The sequence below is a fragment of the Larus michahellis genome, chromosome 3, assembly GCF_964199755.1.
Source record: "Larus michahellis chromosome 3, bLarMic1.1, whole genome shotgun sequence".
In the NCBI taxonomy this organism is placed as follows: domain Eukaryota; kingdom Metazoa; phylum Chordata; class Aves; order Charadriiformes; family Laridae; genus Larus; species Larus michahellis.
Window position 1 is genome coordinate 48782378 of NC_133898.1, and position 24462 is coordinate 48806839.

General features: G+C 38.3%; 1 protein-coding gene across 1 annotated transcript in view; it reads right to left on the reverse strand.

The window, feature by feature from the left end:
- The window catches only part of ACTN2 (actinin alpha 2), a 70103-nt gene that overhangs the window by 17848 nt on the left and 27793 nt on the right, over window positions 1–24462 (reverse strand). The window contains exons 4-12 of the mRNA XM_074580041.1: window positions 18864–18950; window positions 17684–17771; window positions 15536–15614; window positions 12035–12116; window positions 8572–8657; window positions 6968–7060; window positions 5740–5970; window positions 4448–4595; window positions 2787–2937 (exon numbers count right to left, since the gene is read on the reverse strand). Of these exons, the coding sequence (XP_074436142.1) occupies window positions 2787–2937; window positions 4448–4595; window positions 5740–5970; window positions 6968–7060; window positions 8572–8657; window positions 12035–12116; window positions 15536–15614; window positions 17684–17771; window positions 18864–18950 (1045 nt within the window). The remainder of the gene's footprint in view (window positions 1–2786; window positions 2938–4447; window positions 4596–5739; window positions 5971–6967; window positions 7061–8571; window positions 8658–12034; window positions 12117–15535; window positions 15615–17683; window positions 17772–18863; window positions 18951–24462) is intronic.

The window sequence follows — 24462 nt, forward strand, 5'->3', positions numbered from 1 at the left end:
CATTAAGTATTCCTATTAATCTTACAAGTAATTCCAATTTTATCTGTAAAAAATTAAAAATTTAGTCAAATTCATCCTGATCCAGAGAAGCACTTAAGTATGAGCTCACTTTAGGAACAGTGATAGTGTCACAAAAATAACCTGCTGAACAACTTGCTTTAACACTGCTTCAGAACCAGGCTCATGTTAATCATGTACGTAAGCACAATTTGAGCCCAGGTTTCCAGAAGCAAAAAGACCCTCCAAATCAGTGTCACAGATAGTGGTCATCTTGGCTGAAAATAAGTTGCTATACTAGAATTGATGGATATGCAAGAAACTACATTCCAAAAATTTTATCTTGATGATTGAAAACATTGAAGTCAGCACAAAAGGCCATAAATGAATATATATAGCATTTGTTACATCATAAATGGCGAATCCCATTTTAGAAATGCCTGACTTTTTCCAGTTTTGTATATAGCCTTAACCAAGCCTTGCCATGCCTCGTTGCCAAGGATTTCTAAATCTATACAGGCTGGAACACAACAATCTTATAGCAGGATCTTGGCTGGAATCACCTGCTTGCACACATGCACAAATTCTTTACCTAAACAGCATCAACAAGCTTGTAGCAACTTCACCCTTAAGAATACAGTGGACTCATCTGCTGCAGCAGAAAATACCAGAACAGACAGGAAACTGTAACTGGTAGAGGTCAAGGTCACACAGCAATATTGCTCCTTTGAAACAGCAACATTAGGCAGCCAAGCAATTGACTAAAACAAAACATGGAGGTGTACTGACTTGTAATTTAGACACAGATGATGATGATTTCTGTAAGGGCCTGATCCAGTGACAAAAAGTAAAAACAAGAAAAAAGCTTTGGATCAGGTGCTAATGCACATTTCTTAGCATTCAGACATTAGTCATTCCTTCTTTAAAAATACGAATGGAGAAAGAAATTAGTATTTTCCTCCATAATTTCATTGTGTGAGGAATTATGTATAAATAATTAAAATCACTATTTAAACAGAAGCTGCTCATTCGCTTGCAGCTAAAAATAAAACTTGACCTTTATGACCTTTCATTCAGCATTCTCCAAGGGCATTAAGCTTAACTGAGCTACTGAGTCTCAGTGAAAAATCAGGCACTGATAGCCCCATTGTATGGAGAAGCTGAGAAGTCAAAGTAGAGCATCTCTAAAAGCAATGGGTTTTCAGCACCTTCGCAGCCCAGGCCACAAATAACTTGTTCAACTTCACACAGCAAATTACTGAAACAACTGAGAAGAGACAATCCTAAAATAGACAGGATACAGTGTTCACTGGCCTCACCAGAGGTAAAGGACACAGAGTTCAAAACACTGGTAAGCAGATGCTGTGTTATGTATACTACGTTCCCAAAGTTTCTCATCACTTGTAAAGCTGAAGCTGAATTAACAATGATGAGGTATTTCAGAAACTTTCTTCAGTATAAAGAGGAACAAATAACTCCACAACAGAGATCAAGGCATGACAGAAGGTGTTTCATAAGCTTACATACTCAGTGAAATCTTCATCCACTGTGTTTTTCAGATGTTTTTCACACTAACTAAAAAACAATATTTACTTTGCCCACTGTGTTTTACTTTTCCCCCTTTAAATAATCTTTGAAAAATAGGATTTTTTCTTATAAATCCATTTGAATTATACAATTACTGTTAAGTGCTGCTATCAGGTACGAACTACATTTTTAGACAACTCTGATTTTTAAATTGTTAATAAATGTGGATGTGTTTATGAGTCATAGTCCTTCACAAAGTGAAAAGAGGGCATGTTTTTAACATTTTATTTTTGAGTAGTAACTGTTTTGCCTATTCAAGAAGGTGAGAAACTGAAACTTGGAGAGTTGAAGCCAAGGGCATGAATCTGAGAATTTTGATGTTGGCTCCTGTTTCGACCCCTACCACCCGTTTGTTCCCGTTGGCTTTACAGATTTATACTGTGGGTGAGCAATGAATTTAAGTATGTGCCAAATTGCTGAGATCAGGAGTAGCGCCACTGATTTACACCACAAAACCACTGCAATTAACTGTATAAGATTATAAAATCAAACATGCTTGGCTTGGTGTACACATTAGGACGACTTTCCCAGAATAGGGACATCAGTCCTGTCAGCGTGGGCAGAGCTTTGCTGACAAAACTGTGCTTCACACAGGTGAATTAAAAACCTTCCCACAAACAAAAGGAAGCTTCACCGAGAGATTAGACAGAGTAACTGCATCAACACTCAGGACGTCTGCTGGCATAAGGGTGTCTGACAGTCAGGGGCCCTGACTCTTCACATCCCTGACCTATATAGCTGATGTCAACAATACAGATGTAGCCTAAATGTGTTGTAGAATTGTTCTCAGCTTTGGTTCTGTTTTATCTGGGTATATTATGCTGAGTGAGCCTTTGTCCTGTGGCTAAGTTGATGGAACTGTGGGTGAAAACTCTCAGTAGACCACATGAACTGAGAAATAAACAGCTCCAGTATTCCCATCAACACACAATGGACTCATTGGTAGACCTAATGCTAAAAGCTTACTGTTGAGTCAATTTTAAAATGTTCATTTTCAACTAATTTTGGTCAGTTGAATATCTATATTTGGTTGGGGGTAAGGGGGAGACGAGGGAAAGGTCTCAGTGACCAGCTCAGATAATATACTTATGAAGCTATCTCTGGAATTCTTACGTTGGTACCTATGACACTATCAAATTCATTGGAAAGAGTTTATCGCAAAGTTAAATGTCAGCAGCTGCAAGCCTTTAAATGGAACATACTTCAGCTCCTGGGCAATGGCAGCTATCTGTTCCACCCTGTCCTGGTGAGCAGCCAAATCGCTCTCAAAAGCTTCATGTTTCCTTAACATGGCACGGACTTCTGTCAGAGAAGCAGATTCATAATCCTTCTGAAGTAAGGTCTGCTCTTTGCCTGAAAGAGAAAATTAAAATATTAGTCCTTTTTTACTATTTTTTTTTCTAGAATAATTGCAATTTTAGTCAACTTTTTAAGCTGAGGCATAGGGAAAATTACATGTATGAGATGAAGTCCCACCCCCACTGAAATCAGTGGCAAATTGTCAGCACAGCAACGTTAATTAGAAATATATATATTTAAAGATCTCTCAGTAATTCTTTGATTCTTGCATAGGCTGTTTATACTGGTCTAAAATAGCAAGTATTACATGGCTTGAGAAACTGGCATAAAAACGGCATGTTGGCAAAAACTGGGGCTCTAAACTATTGTGGTAAGTCTTCTGTAGTGTAGACTTAGAAAACCAGAAATCACCTGCTATGCTGAGCTTCACTTTTGATAATGTACTAATGTTACTGTTATACCAAAAAAAAAAAAAAAAAAGAAGATTGAGATGTGTGGCAAACACTGAATTTTAAGTGAAAAATGTCAACCTATTTACAAAAGCCTAGAGAAGAAAAGAGGAAATTAGAAACTGAAATATTACTCAGTAGGCTCCTGCATTGGACAACTGAATCTATACAGACAGCCCCTACAACTGCAGCTCACCACAGGGCATTACACAGCTCTGTGAATTCTAGAGCCAGAAGGTACTATTGTTTCGTTTGCTATGTACCAGCTTATGTGAAGTTTTCCCTGCGTAACAGCTGTAACACCTCACCATGAGTAGTTTATGCTCAGAAATTAGGCTCTCAGGGCTGATAAACACTGTAGTTTCCCTTCTAGTATCTGCTTGGCAGCCATTTGCAGCCTTGTACGCTTCCAGCAACTGTGTTATGGAATGGACTCTGGTTTGCTTTCACAGCGTGAAAAGATTCTATCTGGAAAAAGCCAGCAGCATGGCAGAAGCAAGATGACTGTTTCCAGGGAAAACAGTAGGATGACAGAGCAGATCTATGTTCAATGGTCCCCAACAAAACCGTATGCCAGTGTATGGTCCTATAGCTGTTACAACTACACGTAAGGTTAGGTAACCATTAAAAATCAAAACTATAAATGGGGTGTAATCCAGGGTATGGAACAAAGCATTAATGAGTCCGTTATCATGTAGTTTATGTGGACTATTCAAAACATCATGATGACCAAATGGCAATCAACTCAGACTAACTCTGCTAATATTTTCACACTTAACCAGTGGTGTCACTGTGTTCCTGGTTGGATTGCTAGTGTACTAATACATAGGAATCCATTAGCAGTAATGGTCTCTATTCAAGTGCTGCATAGTCCCATTAAGTTTGACTCACTACTTCCAGAGTATGATTTTTACAGTTACATTTCATTACCACATGTCTACAAGTTAGGTCCTGACTACAGTCAACAAAACCTGCAATTTTATCTGCTACTATTTTGGGTTTCTAAAACTATCTAAACCACTTATGAGTGAGTTTCTGGCTGGTAAATATTCAGCACTGACAGTTCAACTTTGAAGATTAAAACATTAAAAATGTTAAAAGACATCTCTGCTCACCATATGCCCACTGTTCATGAGTGGAAGCCTTTTGCCTAAATTTCTCAGCCAAGTGTTCAAGTCTTTCCAGTCTTCGTATTTCATTCAGCAGCCACTCTTCATAACCTTTCTCAGCTTGTTCAAGTCTCTGCCAAGCGCCGGCAATATCCTTTGAAGAGAACACACGGGAGAGAGGGGATGAAACTATAATCTCTTTTTATCTGAATTTGCAGATTTCTGATTCATTCACAATTTTGCTCCAAAAAGAGAAGTTTTATGTCCAGATTTTGTAAAATCATAGAATCATAGAAAATGTCGTCAGGCAGCTCAGGAAGCCTTGTAGTCTAGACGTCTGCTCTTAATAGCGCATCCTGTTCAGGTGGGTTTGTGAAAGGAACCCCTATATAAATGGCTTCCAAACATAGCTACTCATTCAGTGTCTTCACGATACATTGCTTTTACCTCCTATTTTACAACGTGCATGTTCTTTTATGACATACCTATCTGTTATCAAAATAAAAGTACTTTTTTCTTGACAATAGCAAAATAATTAGTATCAAGAGGACTTGGTGCGTATTTTATCTGAAATACAAGCTCATTTCACTTTCTGTGGTGCACAAAGTTTTGTGAGCTTCTTCAGAAACTTGAAGGTGTGAATAGGAAATGGAAGTAACATTTTCTGCATATGGGGAGTGGACAATGGTCCTTTGCAGATAGTGCAATCATCTGTTTTTCAAATCTGAACAACCAAAACACAATCATAGAACAGAGTTCTATAGCAGGTTTGCTATATTCCACAGGAAATGTTCTGACCCGCAGTCGACTCACAATACTTATCAGCAGATGTACCAATTCTTGGTACTGACTGTTATCTTCGCAGAAATAAGAAAAAACAAAATTTAATTTTAAAAAGTATAAAAAAGCAGAAACATATATTGAGCAATGTCTGTTTCTGTAAGTCTAATGACCAAAATGTCAATGAAACCACTGTGAGTTTTGCTTAAATAAACAATATTTGGTCTCACTAATAGAGAAGTACTGATAACATTCACAAAGGAAGCTCTGTATCATCTCACATCTCAAGACCATTTGCTCTTGGGGAAAGGCTTCAAAGAGGCAGGAGCATGTTTATGAGAAAGCAAGATTCTAGAATGGAAGGGAACATGTAAAAAAGAGTGGTTTAATATTGATAAAGTACAACAAACTGAAGTTTCTGAGGATGACTTAAAATGGTATTTCCATCCTTCACTTTGAAATTTTTGTGAGAATGTTGATAAAGAGGAGAAGGAAATATTGATGCCTCCTTTACTTACTGAAACCATTTTCCCCTCTGATGGCATGAAAGCTGGCCGATTGCTGATTCTGAGTTTTGTCTGCAGGGTGTTGAAGTTGATCTCCAGTTGACATTTCTCTTGGACTTTAGGAGGTTTGTGTTTACGGCGGTAGTCCCGGAAATCCTCTAATTTCTTCTGCATAGCCTGCATTGTTTTTTCTGGGGTCCTGTTTTCCAGCCAAGGAATTGTCCGGCGAATCCACTCTAAAAGCTTTCAAACCAACACAAAACAATTCAAATAAAGGCAACGGAAAAGCAACCAAAAAAAGATCATATTGAATGAATCCTAACCAAGTTGGCTTCATTTTAATATTATTGACTTCAGTTGTTATCAGTGCCTTAATTGCAAGTAAGCACAAGATTTTCAAAGCTGAAGAATAATTTTTTAACTAATTTGCCCATATACTCTAGATATTTATAGAAATACTGTGATTTCCAGAAAGATTAACAGACATGTAAGGCGTCTCTAGCTAATTACTCAAAATCTGAGCTACCACAAATCACTTGCCACTTTCAAAAATATGGGTCTTGATGTCTTAAGCAATTATAATTATGGGATCAGGACAGACACCAGCCAAGTAACTCAGGTCATGTAAAAATCGTTACTCACAAGTCCGTTAGTGCCAATGTAGCACTACTGTCTTTGTGTCTATAATCTCAGTATGTTTTTGCAGGTTATGCATTAAAGACAAGGGACTACACATCTGTAGTCCTGACTCAACATATTTGCCATTTAGCAAGAAAGGACAGGAGGAGCACAATGTGCCCCCTTCTTCATTCATTTGCTGCCTGTGTCACAGGTGCATTGTGAAAGACCCTGTCTAAGTGTGCTTTGCAGTACACAAAGCCAATGGGCTTGCTTGGAGTGACAGGATCCTGTATGTACCACGTGTGGTCAAGGATGGCTATCTTTGGAGATTACAGAGACAGCAAGCTTGGTCTTGGGGCAGACCGATTACAGTTCTCAAAACACCCTTTTTGGCACATTAATGAGGCTGAGTGACCTGCTGGAGGTCACACAGGAAGTCTGTGTCAAAGGAATCATCTGAACCTTGACATCTTGGGCAACTGACCTTTGTACCTACCACTGTGAGATTTACCCTCATAGTGTCTCCACTTTGCTGTCTTGCAGAGAGTGCATGAATCTTTCAGCTTTCAGTATTACATGAACAAAATTGTCACCACATTACAAATGCAGCTGTCTTTACCTCACTTGCTAGTCGCTCATACTCTTCCATCAACCTCTCATTTTCCTGATTCACAGCAAGCACCTTACAGATACGGTTAGCTGCAGTCTCCGCCTATAAAATACACCAAATAAACAGGGCATATTCATAAACACACTCTGAGAAAGGCACAGGCTTGGAGAAAGAGAGAGAATGTGGCTGCTGCAAATAAAAATCACATTGTTTTATAGTTGTTGATTTGTGTTCCTAGGTTACTTAGATATATATTTACCCTCCTTCTGTAGTCACAGATTACAATGGCCTAAATAGATCAGCACAGAAGTCACATTGTTGTACAGTGAAACCTTATTATACAAGGGGAAATTTCACACTGCCATTATAGTTGCCTAATAAATCTTTTATTTTCAAAGACAACTTAGGCCATTCTTAAAGTTATCCTATAAGGTTTTTGTTTTTTTTAAATCACACCAAAAATTATTAGATTTGTTAGCCACACTGGAAAGACACTGCATGTGATTCAGGAGTCCCAGACCACTCTATATCTGCACATCATATGTGCATATACCCTTGAGAATATATGCAGCTCAGCCACTGACAGGAAATTTTTTCATGCCTCCTGCCAAATTTATTTGTGAAGGTACTGTGTAGCTCTGCCGTATTTAAAATTTACATCAGTCGTTTGACATCGCAGATCTATACTTTCATACAAATATGAGTCTGGAGTATATCTAATCAAATAAATATCTGTGTAGACTCCTGTGTTACAGAGTATTTGGAATCCCCCTTTTGCATGAATAGCAAAACCTTCACACCCAGAAGCGAGATGGAGCAACAACACAGCTGTGCTCTGTTGGGGGTCCTTATCAGGTGTAGGGGGCCTTATCAGACAGGAAGGGATATTAAACCCTGAGGATGAAGGAAAAATATCAACTACTGTAAGGGGTTTTTCTTCTTCTTTTTTTTTTTTTTCCAAATAAGTTGGGTTATGTCCATTTGCAGGCTAGAAATGTATGAAGCAGAACAGTGGGAAATGCCACATTTGTAAGTGAGAATCCCATCCTGTATGACAGGTCTGCTGCTGATGTTCGTGCCTTTTATACTAGTACTTTGATCCACAAATAATTCTGCTGGCTTCAGTGGGAACCAGGCACAAATACTGTGTTGGATGTCTTCTGTGCCTTTCTGCATCTTTAGACATCTTTGAAAATTTAGCCCTAAATTACTACTCAGCATGAGTAAGTCTAGAATAGTCTCAAGCTCGAAAAGTCAAACATTCTTTTATGCAACAAATGTATAAGATGTTGATGTAGCAACAAACAACAACTCCATTTCACAGTATCTTCAAATACAGTTTTTCTGAAATAGTCCTTATAAACACCAAATAAAGACCCAAAATTAGAAACAGGAACGTCCATTGAAATTAAGGAGGTTCAACTTGCTATACAACATTTAACTAAAACAGGTTCAAGTGTTGGTTAAAAACAAGTATTAGTAGTCAAGTAATACTTGCAATTGTTAATTAAAATCACAAAGTACTAAATTAGTTGGGTTTTTTTAATAAACTAGTGTAAATGTGAAACAACCAATCAAAAACAGAGCAACCTGAAGGGACAGTTGATTAATACCTGCTCTGCTCCAGCAAAAGCATGGTAGAAGCAGGACACATATGTCATGATAGCTCTCTCATCGGGTTTGGGAGTGTTCACAATATCTACAAGAGCGGGGGAAAAATGAAAACAAAACAAAAAAAAGGAATCGAGGAATAGAAAACAGGATGAATAAGTAAAAGCACAACATAGAGTCATTCTGATTGTTTTCTTGTCCATAGTTCTGTACTATAGAAACTCTACAAAGCTGTAATAAATTTAGTGTTAAATCGATGCATGCTGACAGAATAAAATATACACTAGAAATTCAACATAAGCTCTAACAAAGAGGTGGATTTTTTAAAATAAGCTTGATCCTGCAGTATTGTCACAGAGGGAATGACCTTAATTTTACCAGGACTGTCTGCTTAAGAACTGGCAGGCATGTGTCTGGTGACTTAGAATGTGGGGTTTTTTTGACTAAGACACAGGAAAGACAGACTACATTTTGATGTGGGGAGATGTTCTCTGGAAGTTGCATGTGGATTAGTTATAACCTTACCATTATATATCAGTATTCTTTATATTACCAATACCTGAAGTATGTCCAAATCTGAAGTACCTTGCTTTTTAAAATTTTCCTTTTTTTCATTAGGACACGATTCCAGAGCTCCTCTGAGATGCCTGTGTATGTTTCTGTGTCTATTTTGCATAGTAGCAATGTTTTATGTTGCTGTTTATACTTACCATTAAGCATTTAACATTTTAAAAACAATCCTGAAAGCATAAGAGAAGGGTTTGTTTTCTGACCATCTGTTATGATGATTTTGAGATCTGTAGCAGGAATAATATCCAGCAGGGAGGAAAAAAGATGGCATTCTGCTATTGGTATTGTTTTTGTCACTATGAGCTGTTTTTCATCTTGCATTTTTAAAGGTGCTTCAAATGAATGAACACAGGTTCAATTAAAAAGAATATTGTCCTCTATCCCATTCACTAACCAGCTGTCAAAATCCTACTGGATATTATTAGTAAATATACAGAAAGATGAGACAGGAAGGCTTGTTTCTATGGAACAAATGGATAGACTACTACTGGCTCTACCAAGACAGTGGCTCACAGAGAAAATCAAGGAACAGGAAATGAGCTCAGCTCTAAGATGTTGTCCTAGTAACTAGTGAGGAAAAGATCAGAAGAGGAAAAACTGCTGAAAGAAACAAGACAGAAGGTGAAGGATGAGATCTGATGCATCTTCTACTGTCTCACCTTCTGAGCACCAGCAAATGCATGGTAGTAACAGGAAACATAAGTCATAATGGCTCTTTCATCAGGTCTGGCACTGTTTACTACATCTGTGTGAAGAGAAGAGGGTTTATTTCTCAGAAATTCTCACAAGGTACTTCCATCAGATTATGGTGATGATGCCACCTCAGTGCTATAAGGATTCAAAATAAATACCACATTATTCAGGTTGCATTTGTTTACTGACATCAGTGCAAAGCTACCTAAGCTTTAGGAATCAGTAAATGGAAAAGATATAACTCCCCCTGAAATGGCAAAACATCTGAAGGTTGAGACTGTGCAGAAGGGTGTTGCTACCTTCTGGTTTGTGGAAACTTCTAAGCAGATGGCATGGCTGGCAGATCTACTGGGTTCAGCTTCACTGTCGCTCCAAAGTAACTTCATCTAAATCACTAGAATTATTCCAGAGTTAAACACAGCCACTGACAGTCACAAAATAGGAGTGGGTACAGTGTATATTAGCACAGGGTCCCCATGACTAGCAAGGTATTGACATATATTGGAAACCTGTAGAAATGTGCAGTCCAGAAATACATTTTGTGCTAAGAAAAGCTTGGATAGCAATCTCTGCGCCAGTCCGTCTTTTTAGTTAATAGCATAATAGGAGGAAATGGCCTCAAGTTGCACCAGGGGAGGTTTAGATTGGATATTAGGAAAAATTTTTACACTGAAAGGGTTATTAAGCATTGGAACAGGCTGCCCAGGGAAGTGGTCAAATATCACCATCCCTGGAGGTATTTAAAAGACGGGCAGTGCTTAGAGATATGGTTTAGTGGTGGTTTTTGTCAGAGTTAGGTTGATGGCTGGACTAGATGATCTGAAACGTCCCTTCCAACCTAGGCAATTCTATGATTCTATAAATCACAGAAGAGTTTGACTTGGCTAGCTGATAGCTTTGTCCCTGTTATGGCAGGAAAGAGTAAAAGTATAGAAAAGGTGCAATCAAAGTTCGGGTACGGGTACATTGGTAAAAATGGACCTTTTCAATACTTAACAGAGAAAGGCAGAAAAGGTGGTTTTACACCAATTATGGCTGAGTGATGAATAACGCTAGTGCAAGCTGCAAAGTTTCCTGCCAGTGTAAGGAGTGGGAAGATACTGGTGTGAAAAGACACACCAATGAGGTAAGATTTTCTAATATTAACAGTGAGATTTCTAAGTTCAGGACCAATGTATTTAGTGATTTTGCATCTACTTCACGTAGTTGTGAAAAAACTTTGCAAAGTTTCCACTGAGAACACAGAGGAAGTAGAGAGAGTGAAAAGCGATGGCGAATACTTAGAGGGTGTTAGAAGCAGCATGATTTCACTTCCCCTTCCCCTGCCAAGAATAGAAAGATAAGGGCTAGAACGTGCAGAAAATCTGGTATTGGCCTAACTTTCCTACTACAGACTTCAAGGGGAGCAGACACAGTGAGTTTGAGTGCTTTGGATAATTCCTGTGTTATCACTGCTGTACTGACAAGCCACCAGAGCAGAGTCTGCATACTTGGAGAAGAATGCTTTGAACTAGTGTAGGCAAATTCCAGTATTTTGGCACCATTTTTTGCCTGGAGTACAAGAGTTTGGTTATCTTGAAGAAATTCACGAAACTTTAATAAATATTTCCTTGTTATGTGTCAACAAATTCTGTCAACTTCTATTGGAGAAACCAAAAATGAAACTATTTGTTAAAACTATCACTGCACATGGTTTATAATTAAAATAAACCCAAAAAAATGCTTCCCTCAATCTAGCTGTGTTTCATAGGAGGCATGTTGTTAGAGGGTTTTGAAAGTTATATACTTCTATTTCTATTCCTGGCCCTCTCTCACTTAAACATTTAAAAAAGTGAACAATCTTTAAGCTGCTAACAGTTTTATTTTCCTTTATTAGATTTAGATTTTAATTTCTTAAAGGCAAGGATTATCTTTTGATCCTGCATTTTACCTCAATTATCACAGTGGGGCAATGTGCTGAGGTTAAGGTCCAAACTATTATAATAAATACAAAAAATAATGAACAATAAGGAATAAAGCAAAAAGTGAGTGACATTATTCAATACATGGGGAATAAGGAAAACATTGTTTGAAAACAAAGCAGGTTCCTCCATTATGATTCATGTGGAAGGAATGTTGAACATTTGCTAGCTACAAAACAAAAGAAGTTTTACTGTCTTCTGCTTGTGAGTAACACAAACTTCAGTAAGCTATAATTCTCACCTTCTGCGTCCAGCATCTTAGGGATATCCAAATGCTTTTCAGCAATTTCCATGGCAAGGTTGATATTTCCTATGGGGTCATCCTGCATTAAAGAAGAAAATACAACTAGTTAAATATAGAAGTTTTCCCTTGAAGCAACACTACAGAAGTACACAATAAATTACTCTGTTTTTCCAAACTGTAAACTGGAGTCACAACTATTGTTCTTCAAAAAGCAGAGTATAGGTATATGAACTTTTGGTCTATCTACTGCTATACTTTCAAAAGAAAACATTAATAAGCTAGGACCTAGCTGCCGCTAGGACTCTGCTGCAAATATATTCTGGAGGGGAACATAGATAACATATGCAGTGTACACTCATAATTCTGAGCTAACTCTGAATGAAGTACAGCAGTAAGACATACAGTCAAGGACACTGGTCCAGTAGGCTATACTGGACAGTTAATCAAAAAGTTAATCCTGCATATTTTATACCTACTATACCTTATCATACAGTGATAAGTATTCTACTGAGTTTCCTGTTGGTCAGGTGCGTGCATGAGAAGAAGCAAGCACAGACAGAACAGTTCTTCAAAAGGAGCAAAACTTCCCAGTTTTGACTTGGACAGCGAAATCAGTAAAGCCTCTACAAATCAAATTTTAGAGCTGTGGAAATTCAAGAACTTCCTCTGGTTTTGAGATTTTGATTTTGTTTTTTGAATGAGAGAGAAAGGAAGCAGTGAGCACAGTTCAGGTAAACAGCACACATTTCATGTCTTACACTACAGACCAATATTGCCAACAACTGAAGAGCATGTCAGATTAGGGCTCCTCTTAAGGCAGCCTTCCGGTATCACCTTGGAGTGAAAACACCCTATGTGAAATGGCAGTTCATGCCATTAATGCTATTATTATTTCCACGTATTTACAAACTGCTAAATGATCATAGCCACTATGAACAATGCCAATGTCTACAGAGAGAAGGTGGGGAAACATGGCACAGAAGAGCAAAGTTAGAGATGCTGGAGCTCACTGAAAAAACAGTAACAGGTTTTCTGTAGGGAATTGCGAGGGCTTCCATTTGAATACAAACATTTCCTATAAAGGAATCCAGTCTCAAGCATGCGTCTTTTGTTACTTTGAAATGAACTTAGCAAGATTAATTACTATGGAATCACAGCAATTATTTAAGTTTCACAGAAGTCTGTTCTTCATGCACCTACATATGCCAGGTATCATAAATAGTAAAGCCCGTGACACATCTTTCTATAAACATTGCATGTTCAAGAAAATGTCTTATGAAGAAGAGTTTACATTTTGAAACCTAACAATTTGGGTATAATAGAATACAGTCTCTAATCATAAATTCTCTCTCTATCATCATTTAGCAGTTTTGTGCATCATTGACATTAAGAGGAACTTAAAATGTAGACAATATTTAAAACCCATGAACTTATTTTTGCTATTACACAAGACACCATATATAATACAACATTTACTAACTGTGTATACAAAAACTCTTACTGAAATTAAATGGGACAAAAATACCGCAAATCTAAGCGAGACCTGTTGACCAGGTTAAAACACTTTGCTTATGGATGAGTGATGAGCACCTCCTATTTGCGTGCTTGGTACTAAGTCCATGAGTAAATTGTGCTCCACTGGTAAAAGATTTGTTTAAAATCACAGCAACTTCTGAAGAGTTGTAGGAGATCTCCATCACCCGTCCTTTTAAACAAAACTACAAGCCACAGTAACTAAAAATCTCTGCTACAGCTAAAGAAATACCTCATCTAACTTGTCATAGTCAAGAAGATCAGGCCTGTGTCTATGGATAAGGGCGCTGAAAGCAAGGCCATTTTTCCAGCTACAAGTTCACACAAAAAACATTGGTGAGAAAAGGAAAGGACAGCATGCAGGAGATAAGAAACCAAGAAACAAGACACCAAGACAGCTGTTAATGTAACGAAAATGAGCAGTCAATCAAACACAGCCAAGTCAGAAAAGCAAGATCTATTTTAGGATTTTTCTGCATGTGCTTTATGTGCCACAGCTCAGCCCCAGTTTGAAACCTGACCTGTTCTTATTTTGGAAACCGCTAAGAGGGAAATAGTAAGGTTGAAGCGGATCTGCTTATGTTCTATTCCCTTTTCTCAGCACTCATATATAGGATGGTTATACTGTGAAGTTTTTAGTACTGTCTACCTCTTTTTCAAAGCACAAACTCAATCAAACCAACTTCTGTTCGTGCCATACCTAAGCACATGTACACAGAGACAGGTAGCTTAGTCATTCCAGGAACCTGTTTATCTGTAGAAATGGTTATATGAAGAATTAGAGAACAAGCTGGTGTTGATGGCTAATATTTCATCCTTTGGTTCAGATCTGCAGTTGTATTAACATCTGCTTAAATTAAAATCTTAAGTGTTTAGGAATAAGTTAATTTAATTTTCATCACTGCAACCTTGGGTTGCAGCATGAATTTAGCATATATATAAAACAGACTAAGGTTTTAAAATAATTGCATCTCATTCATTCATCTTTTCCCTCATCAAAAGCTTTCTGATAACAGTCAATTCCACTAGTAAAATCAATTTGTAATGGAAGGGGATGGAATGGAAAATATAGTCTATGATTTACCACTCTCTCTCATCAATGAAAAGTTGCATTCAAAAAATTAAAACCACAATTAAGTTTTCTGCTTTACTGGTGTTTACGGGAGACCTCAAGATGCATTCATTCCAGAGAGCAGAAAGTGGTACATATGTATTGAGAGCTAATGTGAAAAGACAAAATTCCACTTTCTTTCTAAGTTCTATTCTTCAGTAATGGTACCCAGAAATTCTGACATTATTACTTGCCCTCTCCCTCTCAAACCAAAGTAGCTGGTATCTTTTAGAATATGTGCATTTTGCCGGAAGTAGCACACTGTAATAAAGTAATTTTGTAATCCCCCTGAGTACTACCTAAGGAAGTTAGGGTATCAGTTTTGTTTCCACTTGTCTGGAAGTATAGGTAGAAGTATAATTTAAGAATTGGTGAATATTTTCTATGTAGGACTAGTAACTTATTGCATACTCCTGATTACCAAGGGTAGTGTTTGTTCTAAGGAATCTTAGGATTAATCATCATCTCATTGTTTACTGCTCTGCAATGTGCAGTCATTTACACAACATACAAAACAGGATGGACTGTGTAATACACTCAGTGGTGACTGGAGAATTCCAATGTATTTGATTTAACATCATATTGGGCAGTATAAAAGACTTCTTCAGCTGCCTAGCAACTGAGGACCAGATTCAGCAATTAAATGCTGAATTCATTGCAATAGGAAGGAAAGAAGGACACAGGACGGTCATGGGGACCTTTCCTCCACATCACTCGGTTTTTTTGAGGGAACTGAGAACACCAGTCAGAATTAGTACGCACTCCTCAACTCGTGTTTTAGAAAACATGCTAAGCAAACCAGAAGTCAGCCAAATCACTGCAGGACAGCGTGCTGTACCACCCAGATTGATGACCTTATTTAGCTTGGAGTAGTCAATAAGATCAGGTCGGTGTCTGTGGATAAGTGCACATAATCCAAGGCCATCTTTCCAGCTTCACAACAAAAAAAATAGAACGGAAAAATAATAGTTAATAGATTAATGACATTTTACAGTTTGATCCTTGCTCAAGGCTTAAAATCAAGAAGGAACTCTCCTGTCAAATCCTGACACTTATGTTCTGTCAACACTCATCCCTCTGAGCTTTTCTGTTACTGTACTCTTTCCTGTAGTACGTCTCTTATTCTACAGTCCATAAACACTTAAGGACTCCATAAAACTTTCTAGGCAGTGTACAGTATGTGCAACAGTCCCAGATTTCAATTGCTTAATTTGTGCAGTGTTCCAGGATAGCTCAGAGTACACATTCATGAATGAGAGTGCATAATCTCCTATTACACTTATAGCACGTTTGCAAAAAAACTGAAAGGAGAGCAAACCTGCAATTACTTGTATTTGCTGAGGGAATTGGCTTTTTCTGTGTCAGTTATTTCAGACAATTTTAACGGCACAACCATGTTGTGCTCATAGAAGTATGAAGTCATAAATCAGCTTTGTTTATTTAAAACACTTCACACATATGACAGCTTCGATCTGAGCTCTGGCACTTCAGTGTGACATCAGGCCCACTACCTTTCAAGACAAAAATAGGCAATGATCGGAGCTACAAACAACATCTATATGGAAAGATTATGAGAGATTTCCTTTCAGCTAGAACCAATTATTCTGAAAGATACTTTATGTAAACACTTAATGTAATCACCGGGACTGTGGGTTTGTGGTCTTACCCTGTGCAGTAATTGTGTGATACTAAATGTGTTAAGACTGTTAGAATCCCTATCACTCAGATGGTCTGGGTAGATTCTTCAAACAACAGAACCATCTCCAATAAAAATGTAATACAATTAATCAGAATGTACATACATTGTATAGTATAAGATCATCCAGAAGGTAAAACAATCAAAATGAGCACCAAACTAACAAAAAACTTTTTTCCAAAAAGGTATAGACTAAAATGGTCTGGACAGCCTGTTGTCAAGTAGTTCTGTAAGAGCTGATCAACCTAGACGTGAATCATGGTATTCCACTCAAGATGTTTTCCCCATACCATGTATCAGACCAGCACATATATATGTATAAACGCTAAGATTCTCATCATGTAATTTACATCCATATAAAGCTCTACTCAAATATATCTCTCTATATTCAAGGAAAATAACACATAACAAATTTCAGATCTCTGAAAGGCAATACAGGGACTGCAAATCAAACAAATTCTTTTTATCTGTGGATGAATGTGTGAACTGTATCTTTTCTATCACTACATGTGTTTTAGGTACCGCACATTAAGAATTAATTCAAAACACCACAATAGTGTAACACAGAACTCTTGTTGTAAGTACTATAAAGGGTTTCAGGGAAGGCAAGATCACATGGTTAAACAGTGCAAATGGCAAGTCATGTAGTTTAATGAGGTGGGTCACTGGCAGAGCTACAGGAACTAGCCCAGTGAAATCCCAAAACTAGCAGCCTGCATATGGCCTAGAACTCCCTCTCTAGCCCTTAATGAAAACACAGAACCAAGGCTGGAGCTTCACTAAATTTTTCAACTTCAGTATTGATTCTGATTCTGAACACAACTAAGTTTTAAAGTGCTGCTGTTGTCTACTGAGTGCATTTTTGGCTGCTTATTTATAGTTACGTTACAAAATAATAAAGACTGATTCATCATAATGAGATATTTGCATGCTCAACACATTGGTATTTTTTGCCAAGAACAGTCTATACCTACAGTGGCTTTCATTTGAAAGCAGTCATTTGCCAAGTCACTATGCTGCAGTATTCAGGTATTCCCATATACCAAGGACCTCTAATAATGTAATATGGTCATTCTGCATTTAGTAGGGATTTTTCTCTTTCAAATAGTAACTATGGAAGCCATGGTAAATAATGCCAAAGGCTAACCAAAATAAGACTCTGAAGATACAGCATAAGAATTTGAAAATAGTCTGGTTAACAGTGGAGTGAAATTCTCCTGTCAAATACATACCTATACAACTGTGGGGAAAATTTGACCTAAAATATTTCAGACTGATTCTGCCCCTTGAAATAATGGAAGTTTACCTAAGATGAAAGTTCTGAATGTTCACATTTCTGTAAGGAGCAGTTTTTCTTTGACACCACAGCAGCAGCCCTTCTTTGGCAGAGGTCTCTGTAAAAGACACCAGGGGAGTTAAAAAAAAAAGGAAAAATTTAAAAAGTGCTCAAGTAATTAATTTATTGTCATCTTAAATGTGGTCAGCCACCTGAAACTAGTTGGCGTGAGCCAACATTTAATCCTAAAAAGATACTTATACAAATGGACTAATGGGGCTCCATTAGGACACAGAAGTCAACTCAGCTGGAACAACTCAGACTAGAGTCTCAGCCTGCACAATAATTCTGGGATATTAGAAGTTTAAGAAATTATATTGGTTGGACAGCAGAATTTATATTTGGAGAAAAATACCCAATACAAATATAATAGAACTAGACATAAAAGATTGTGTTGGTGCCTACATGAAATATGCTTATAGTCTCAGTCGTTTGCTTATGGGGAGATACTAGCGCGGAAGAAATACCTTCATTATCTGAACCCTGTGGGCATCTGAATGCATAAGTAAAGGATAGAAAAGATCAAATAGACCATTAGGTCCACATTTAGTGTCCCACAAATTACGGGCAGGACAGCATGCAGAGCTTGAATTGACTCTACTTTTGTTAAAAATTGAGATTAGTTTCTAGAATTCTAGACTTTTCACAGCACAGACTTGATCTAAAGAGCACTGTAACTACAATGCACTTTTTGGAGTCAGTTACCAAGTGAAAGTTAAGTAAAAAAATTCTGAAGGAGTGGGGGGAAAAAGTGATAGAAAGAAGAGGGATATAATCAGATATTTGCAAAGAATGTGAGAAATGGACAGAACTAAAAAATTATCTTGGAAATAGGAGCACCATACAGGGTACAACATAGTTTCAGGCCACTGAAGCTCAGAAATACAGGCGTGTTTCTATCTCTAGAACTGAGAGAAATGCCCAGAACTTCTGCATTTAGAATGCTGCCTCAAGGTCTCTCTCAGGATAAGCAGAGTAATTACTTTTTCCCTCCAGAAATTGATTTTGTCATCAGGTAGGGAACTTGCAGTACCATTTTCTGTGAAAAAATAATTCATTTTTAAAATACTAATCTCACTTGTGCATAATTCATATAAAAATGTCTTTAAACAAATTTCCTAATTATTTAACATAGTTGCATTACTATTACCTTCCACTGAAATGTCCTGAATAGCAAAGCGAAGGATGATAGTCCAGATCATACCCAGCGTCATTTTCACATTGCCGTCAACAATTTCTAAAGTGAAAAAAGAGATAGAAGTAATATTTAGAATGTGTTTTCTGTTTTCTCTTATTTTAATCATATAGAATCATAGAATTGCCTAGGTTGCAAGGGATCTTTCAGATCACCTAGTCCAACCATTAACCTAACACTGCCAAAGCCACCACTAAACCATGTCTCTAAGCACCACATCTATCCGTCTTTTAATTACCTCCAGGGATGGTGATTCAACCACTTGCCTGGGCAGCCTGTTCCAATGCTGGATAATGCTTTCAGTGAAAAAGTTTTTCCTAAAATCCATCCTAAACCTCTGCTGGCACAACTTCAGGCCATTTCCTCTTACCCCATCACTTGTTACTTGGGAGAAGAAACTGACCCTCACCTCGCTACAACCTCCTTTCAGGTAGCTGTAGAGAGCAATAAGGTCTCCCCTCAGCCTCCTTCTCTCCAGGCTGAACGACCCCAGCTCCCTCAGCCCCTCCTCATGAGACTTGTGCTGCAGACCCCTCACCAGCTTTGTTGCCCTTCTCTGGACATGCTCCAGAGCTTCAATGTCTTTCTTGTAGTGAGGCCCAAAACTGAATACAGTTTTATATATATTAATATATCATAGAATATATTAATAAAATATTGAAAAGAAATAAAAATAAACCAATAATAAAATAATAATATAGTTATGGAATTAATATATTACACAATATCTTTCTATAAAAAAATCTATTCTATTTAATAAATTCATTATATTTCTACCATAATTCTTTATCTACACAGAGTTCATCTGGGTTCATTTTTCAACAAACTCATGCTTGTGCTACCCTGGCAGTAGGACTGAAGATTACTGAGGTTAAGGTCACTTCAGCCCTTCCATGCTAAAAGGCTTCTCTCCAGGTAGTTGTAACTGTCTGAAATCTTTACCTTTTAGGCTGACTTTTTTAGAGAGAGCCTGAGGGGAAATACTTCTTTAAAGTTTGAACAATATCAGCCTTCCTTTTTCAAATACAAAGGAACTGAAAAAAATATGGTCTTACCCCAAATTTTAAGAAACTACAGGACATTAACAACACGATTTTTTAATAAAATGGTACTCAGAAATCCTCTTATACTATTTAGGCCTTATTGAGAATTTTATCTATAGTGCCAGCACAGACTAGATATGAAGAACAGCTCAAGAGACACAGCACCTCCTGAGACTGCTACATAGCTTCCCAAGCAGTTCAGAAATGTGGCTACAAGGTTCTTACGTCTTACAGCTCCGACGCTTATGCATATTTATATATCTTTAATATAAAATGGGATTTTTTTACTGCTGGGATTTCAATTTGTTTCAAGACTGCTTGAATCTACCTACAACATGGAGCACTAAGAAGATACTTTCTCCAACCCTTCTCACACAGACATGGGAGCTCCTTCCACAAGCCAAGTCAGAATCCAGTGTTCCTACATTGTAATAAGAACAGTGATACCGCTTAAATTTCTCAACACCAAAAAATGTACTGGCAGACCACTTAATTGTGGTGATAATGTTAAACCAATCTGAAAAATATGATGAGAGACTCAGAAGAACATCATGATACTATAAGGAGGGTCCAGCACTGGAAGGGGAGGAGGTGGGACAATGAGAGAGGGGAACTGCAGACTGCCTTTCCAGTCACCTCACACCAAAAGAGCAGTGGAGCGGGGAAGGCACCAGCTGCTGCCCTACTTGAAAGTCACATCCAGCCTTCCTCAAAAAGGGGAGCAGCTGTGGCTGCCTGGGGGCCCACTGGTGTTCTGGGAAAGGAGCAGGAGGAACTTGCAGCAGGAGGAATTTCCTCAATTTAACATCAAATGCCAATAGAGGTGCCAGCAGAAAATGCTGTCGCTCTACTACTTAGAAGTTGCCTGAATCCAGGGGAAACTTTTACAGAACAAAGCAGCTGCTAGCTCCGAGACTTGAGATACATGTTAAATTGCAGTAGGATGTGACACAAGCTGTCATTTGAACCTATGGAATTAACAAATGTGGTAGGAAATATGTCACCCATCACTACTCTATACTTACTTTGCTAGTGTGACAATCCAAGTTTATATATGAATGGCTATTTTTCTGATTTTCCCTTTGGGTTCTACAGTAACTTTCCAGAATTCTTACCTCATTTTGCCTGTCTTCCATGCATTATTGCTATCTTATTGGCCCTGAAAGACTTCAAGCCTCTTCAAATCTGAAAACTAAACTCTTTCAGGCAAAAAAGACCAAATGGCAATTAGAGCACATAGCTACTTCTCTCTCCTCTCTCCTCCTCGGTCAAATGTTTCATTGTATTTTGATCAGATGTCTGATATGTATATACAGTAAAGAAGAATTTCTTCAAATGTAAAATAAATTAATTTAAATACTCAGGAGGCATTGCAGATTGTCAGGCAATCAAATAATGGATTTGCATAATCACTACATCATTGCTTTGATTTACATATCTGTATGTACACACAGACAGAATGAAAGAGCAAGAGAGGGAATTTTCTGTGTTGTGCCTCAGGAGAATTTTCAAGCGATTTGCCAGCTTTGGTGTCTCATTATCTACTGCTAGCATAAAACACAAAAAAGTCACGTATAAAAGACAAGAAAAAATATCTAAACAGACAGAAAACAAAGTTGCTAAATGTTGAAAAGTATCCGTGATGAAAAAATTATTCATTCCTATCATATTTCTCTACAGGTCAATACAAGAATTCATTATTTTCTTCACACTGCCTGTTTGTTCTGGGAGGAATATGGTTCCTTCACCTCACATATGCAAAGCTACAGCTTTCTGGGGAAAAAGGTCTTGGTTACCTATGAGGACAGGAAAGGAGAGAAGGGAAAGGGATGGGGAAACAATAAAAACTGCCCAGGGAAAAAGCTAAGCAAAGCAGCGTGGCAAATTCTCAAAAGTTTTAGTTTGGTTTTTTTTATTCTGCTTTGGCTTTACTTATTTTTTTTACTCTAGCCTTCTTGTAGTAGATTCACAGATCATTTGGTCTTTAATATTTTTCCTGCTCCCCAGAAAAGCAATACAGAAGTGTTTCCTATTAACAGGATACTTATCTTTTGTGGTTCTACATATCTCAGTTCATTTCATTCAGGATCCAATTACCTTGTAAATGGAGTTATTGCACTTCTTTAAAACTTAAGGGAAAACTAACTCCTGGACAGTGAATGGCTCATAAATTCTACTTTCACAGCTTTTGCTTTAGTTTCTTGACTCTCTAGTCTCATTTCATCACTAACAGACAGAAAGACTCTTCCACAGAGTAGCTAAATTTGGCTTCTGCTCAGCATCACAGTTAAACGTGATCACCTCTCTCTTTCCACTCCACAGATAGCCCAAGAAAGTCAGCCTCAGAACAGTAGTGATGGCTTTAAAGAATATCCCTGGCCCCTTAAAAATATTAAATTGAACTTTGTACTGATGTCCCACAGGAATCGCAGTTTAATCTTTATTTTAAATGCCAGTTGGTCCCCTTGGGCCTACATGCTTTTCATCACTCAGCATGTCAGATAATAGAACATGATCCTCAGCAGATTTAGATACAAAACTTTAATGCTTTGGAAATTAAAAAGTATTCCAAGCATCCATGTAACTCAGAGAATGCCAAAACAGATGGGTGCAGACAAGCACATATGCCCTGTGCTCATACATAGAGGCAGTGAGTTAAGGGATTAAGGACTTTGACAACAATACAAATTTAAGGAGCCTGTGCTCTGCCTCCTTGCTGGCATTCATTCCATCTCATACTATAATGACTGCCCAGCCAACAATACTGAAAAATGCAAGAAAAGGAAAGAAAAAAAAGAGGTGAAGTGTGTTTTAAAACCAGATCAGATTGCTGATCCAGTCTTCTGCATAGCTACAGAAACAGTTGTCAGCCCAAGTGATAGGGCAGGGCTGTGAAGTGTGGGAGCAAGTATGCAGGACAAGGGGGCACGGGGACTATCTAAACACGTACTGGTGCCAGAGGTCCCACACTGTGAAACTATACCCAGTCAGATGTGATACTGCATTGCTGCATCAGCACGGCACTGTGCCTTAGATAACAAATTTAGTAGAGGGGATGTGGTAAACTCAACAGGGCTCTAAGCAGGTCTGGGCTAGAGCTGGCTTTGTATTCAGCCTGTTTAGAGTAGGAGTGGAAGGCACACAAATCTATCTGCTCCTGCCCACATGGATGTAATCTAATGTGTGTTAGCAGCCATGCTTGACATAGTGCAATGTCTTACAATGACAGGTTCCTCTCTGCATCTAAGCTATGACGGTAGCAGTGGATTTTTCTCCCATGCTTCCACCCAAGAATTTAAAACATTTTTTTTTAATGCTAATGAATGAATTTTTGCTTCTAATCCCTCCATTTTACAGATCAAGAATTACAGAAGCGGGCAATAAAAGCCTGCAACACAGCCAAGAACATCACCTTAATCTCCTGGTTTACTGACCATGGCCTGCTGTTACATGCAGGAAGAAATATTGAGTGCATGGACAGACACCACCTTGCAGCAACTGGCTGAGAAGCTGGAAGAGGCCTCTTGTTCCTGCCTCCCTCCCAGAGGGAATTACCTATTACTACAGAGCATTTAAGCTCATGCCAGTTGCTGCCAAGGAGAACAGCAGGGTTAGCTTAAACGGTTTTAATGACTGATCTGAGCTATCCCAGATGCTTTGCATTCAAGTGATATAGAAAGTGCTCAAGCGCTGCTCCCTAGTCTGAGCACTCTGGCAGTAATAAGTAGCAATAAGCAGGGCACAATGAGGGAGACGAAAGTGCAGAGGGCTGTCCTGCCCCTTTCAGGGGCAGATATGAGCTGATGTATCTCGGTTTAAATATTCCAGCCTTGCTTGAAGAACATAGGTGTGAAAACATTAGTACATTGTGCAAACCGTGATCAGAGAGAACAACCACTCTATCCCACAAGATACTGCTGTTGCTACACTCTTGTTTTCGGTCAGGAAGCCTCGGAGTCCCAGCATGACATGACAGAAACTATCACCCATTTGCTCCACACTGTACTCGCAGTATTTCTGCACCAGCTACCAAACAGGCTTCCATATTCTTAATTTTCGTTTCCACACCTACATTGTCTCTTCAGTACCCTCTGCTGTCTGTTCAATGTCTTTTCATTCTCAGAATAACAACTGCAGAGGTTTAGGGTAGTGGCATATTTTTCCATCCCACTTCATTTAATTGAGCAAAGGGCCCAGCTGCCCCTGACTGCCTGTAAAACTGGTGGAGGGAGCCAGGCACCTCTGAAATGCCTTTCAGAATTGCCTATTTCTCCCCACTGATGACATATTCCCCAATAAAGGTCTCTGTTATGCACCTAAAGAAAGATGGTATGGATTTGGACTCAGATGGCCCACCCAGTTCGTTCTCAAATGAATAAAGGGTGAGTTCAAACAAATGCTCTGCCCAGAGAACACCCATTTCTTGGGATTCTGGACTTCTAGACCTAGAAACTTGTCATATTTGGTGAATGATACTTGAGGAACCAAGCGGGCTAGGTAAAGCCATTGTG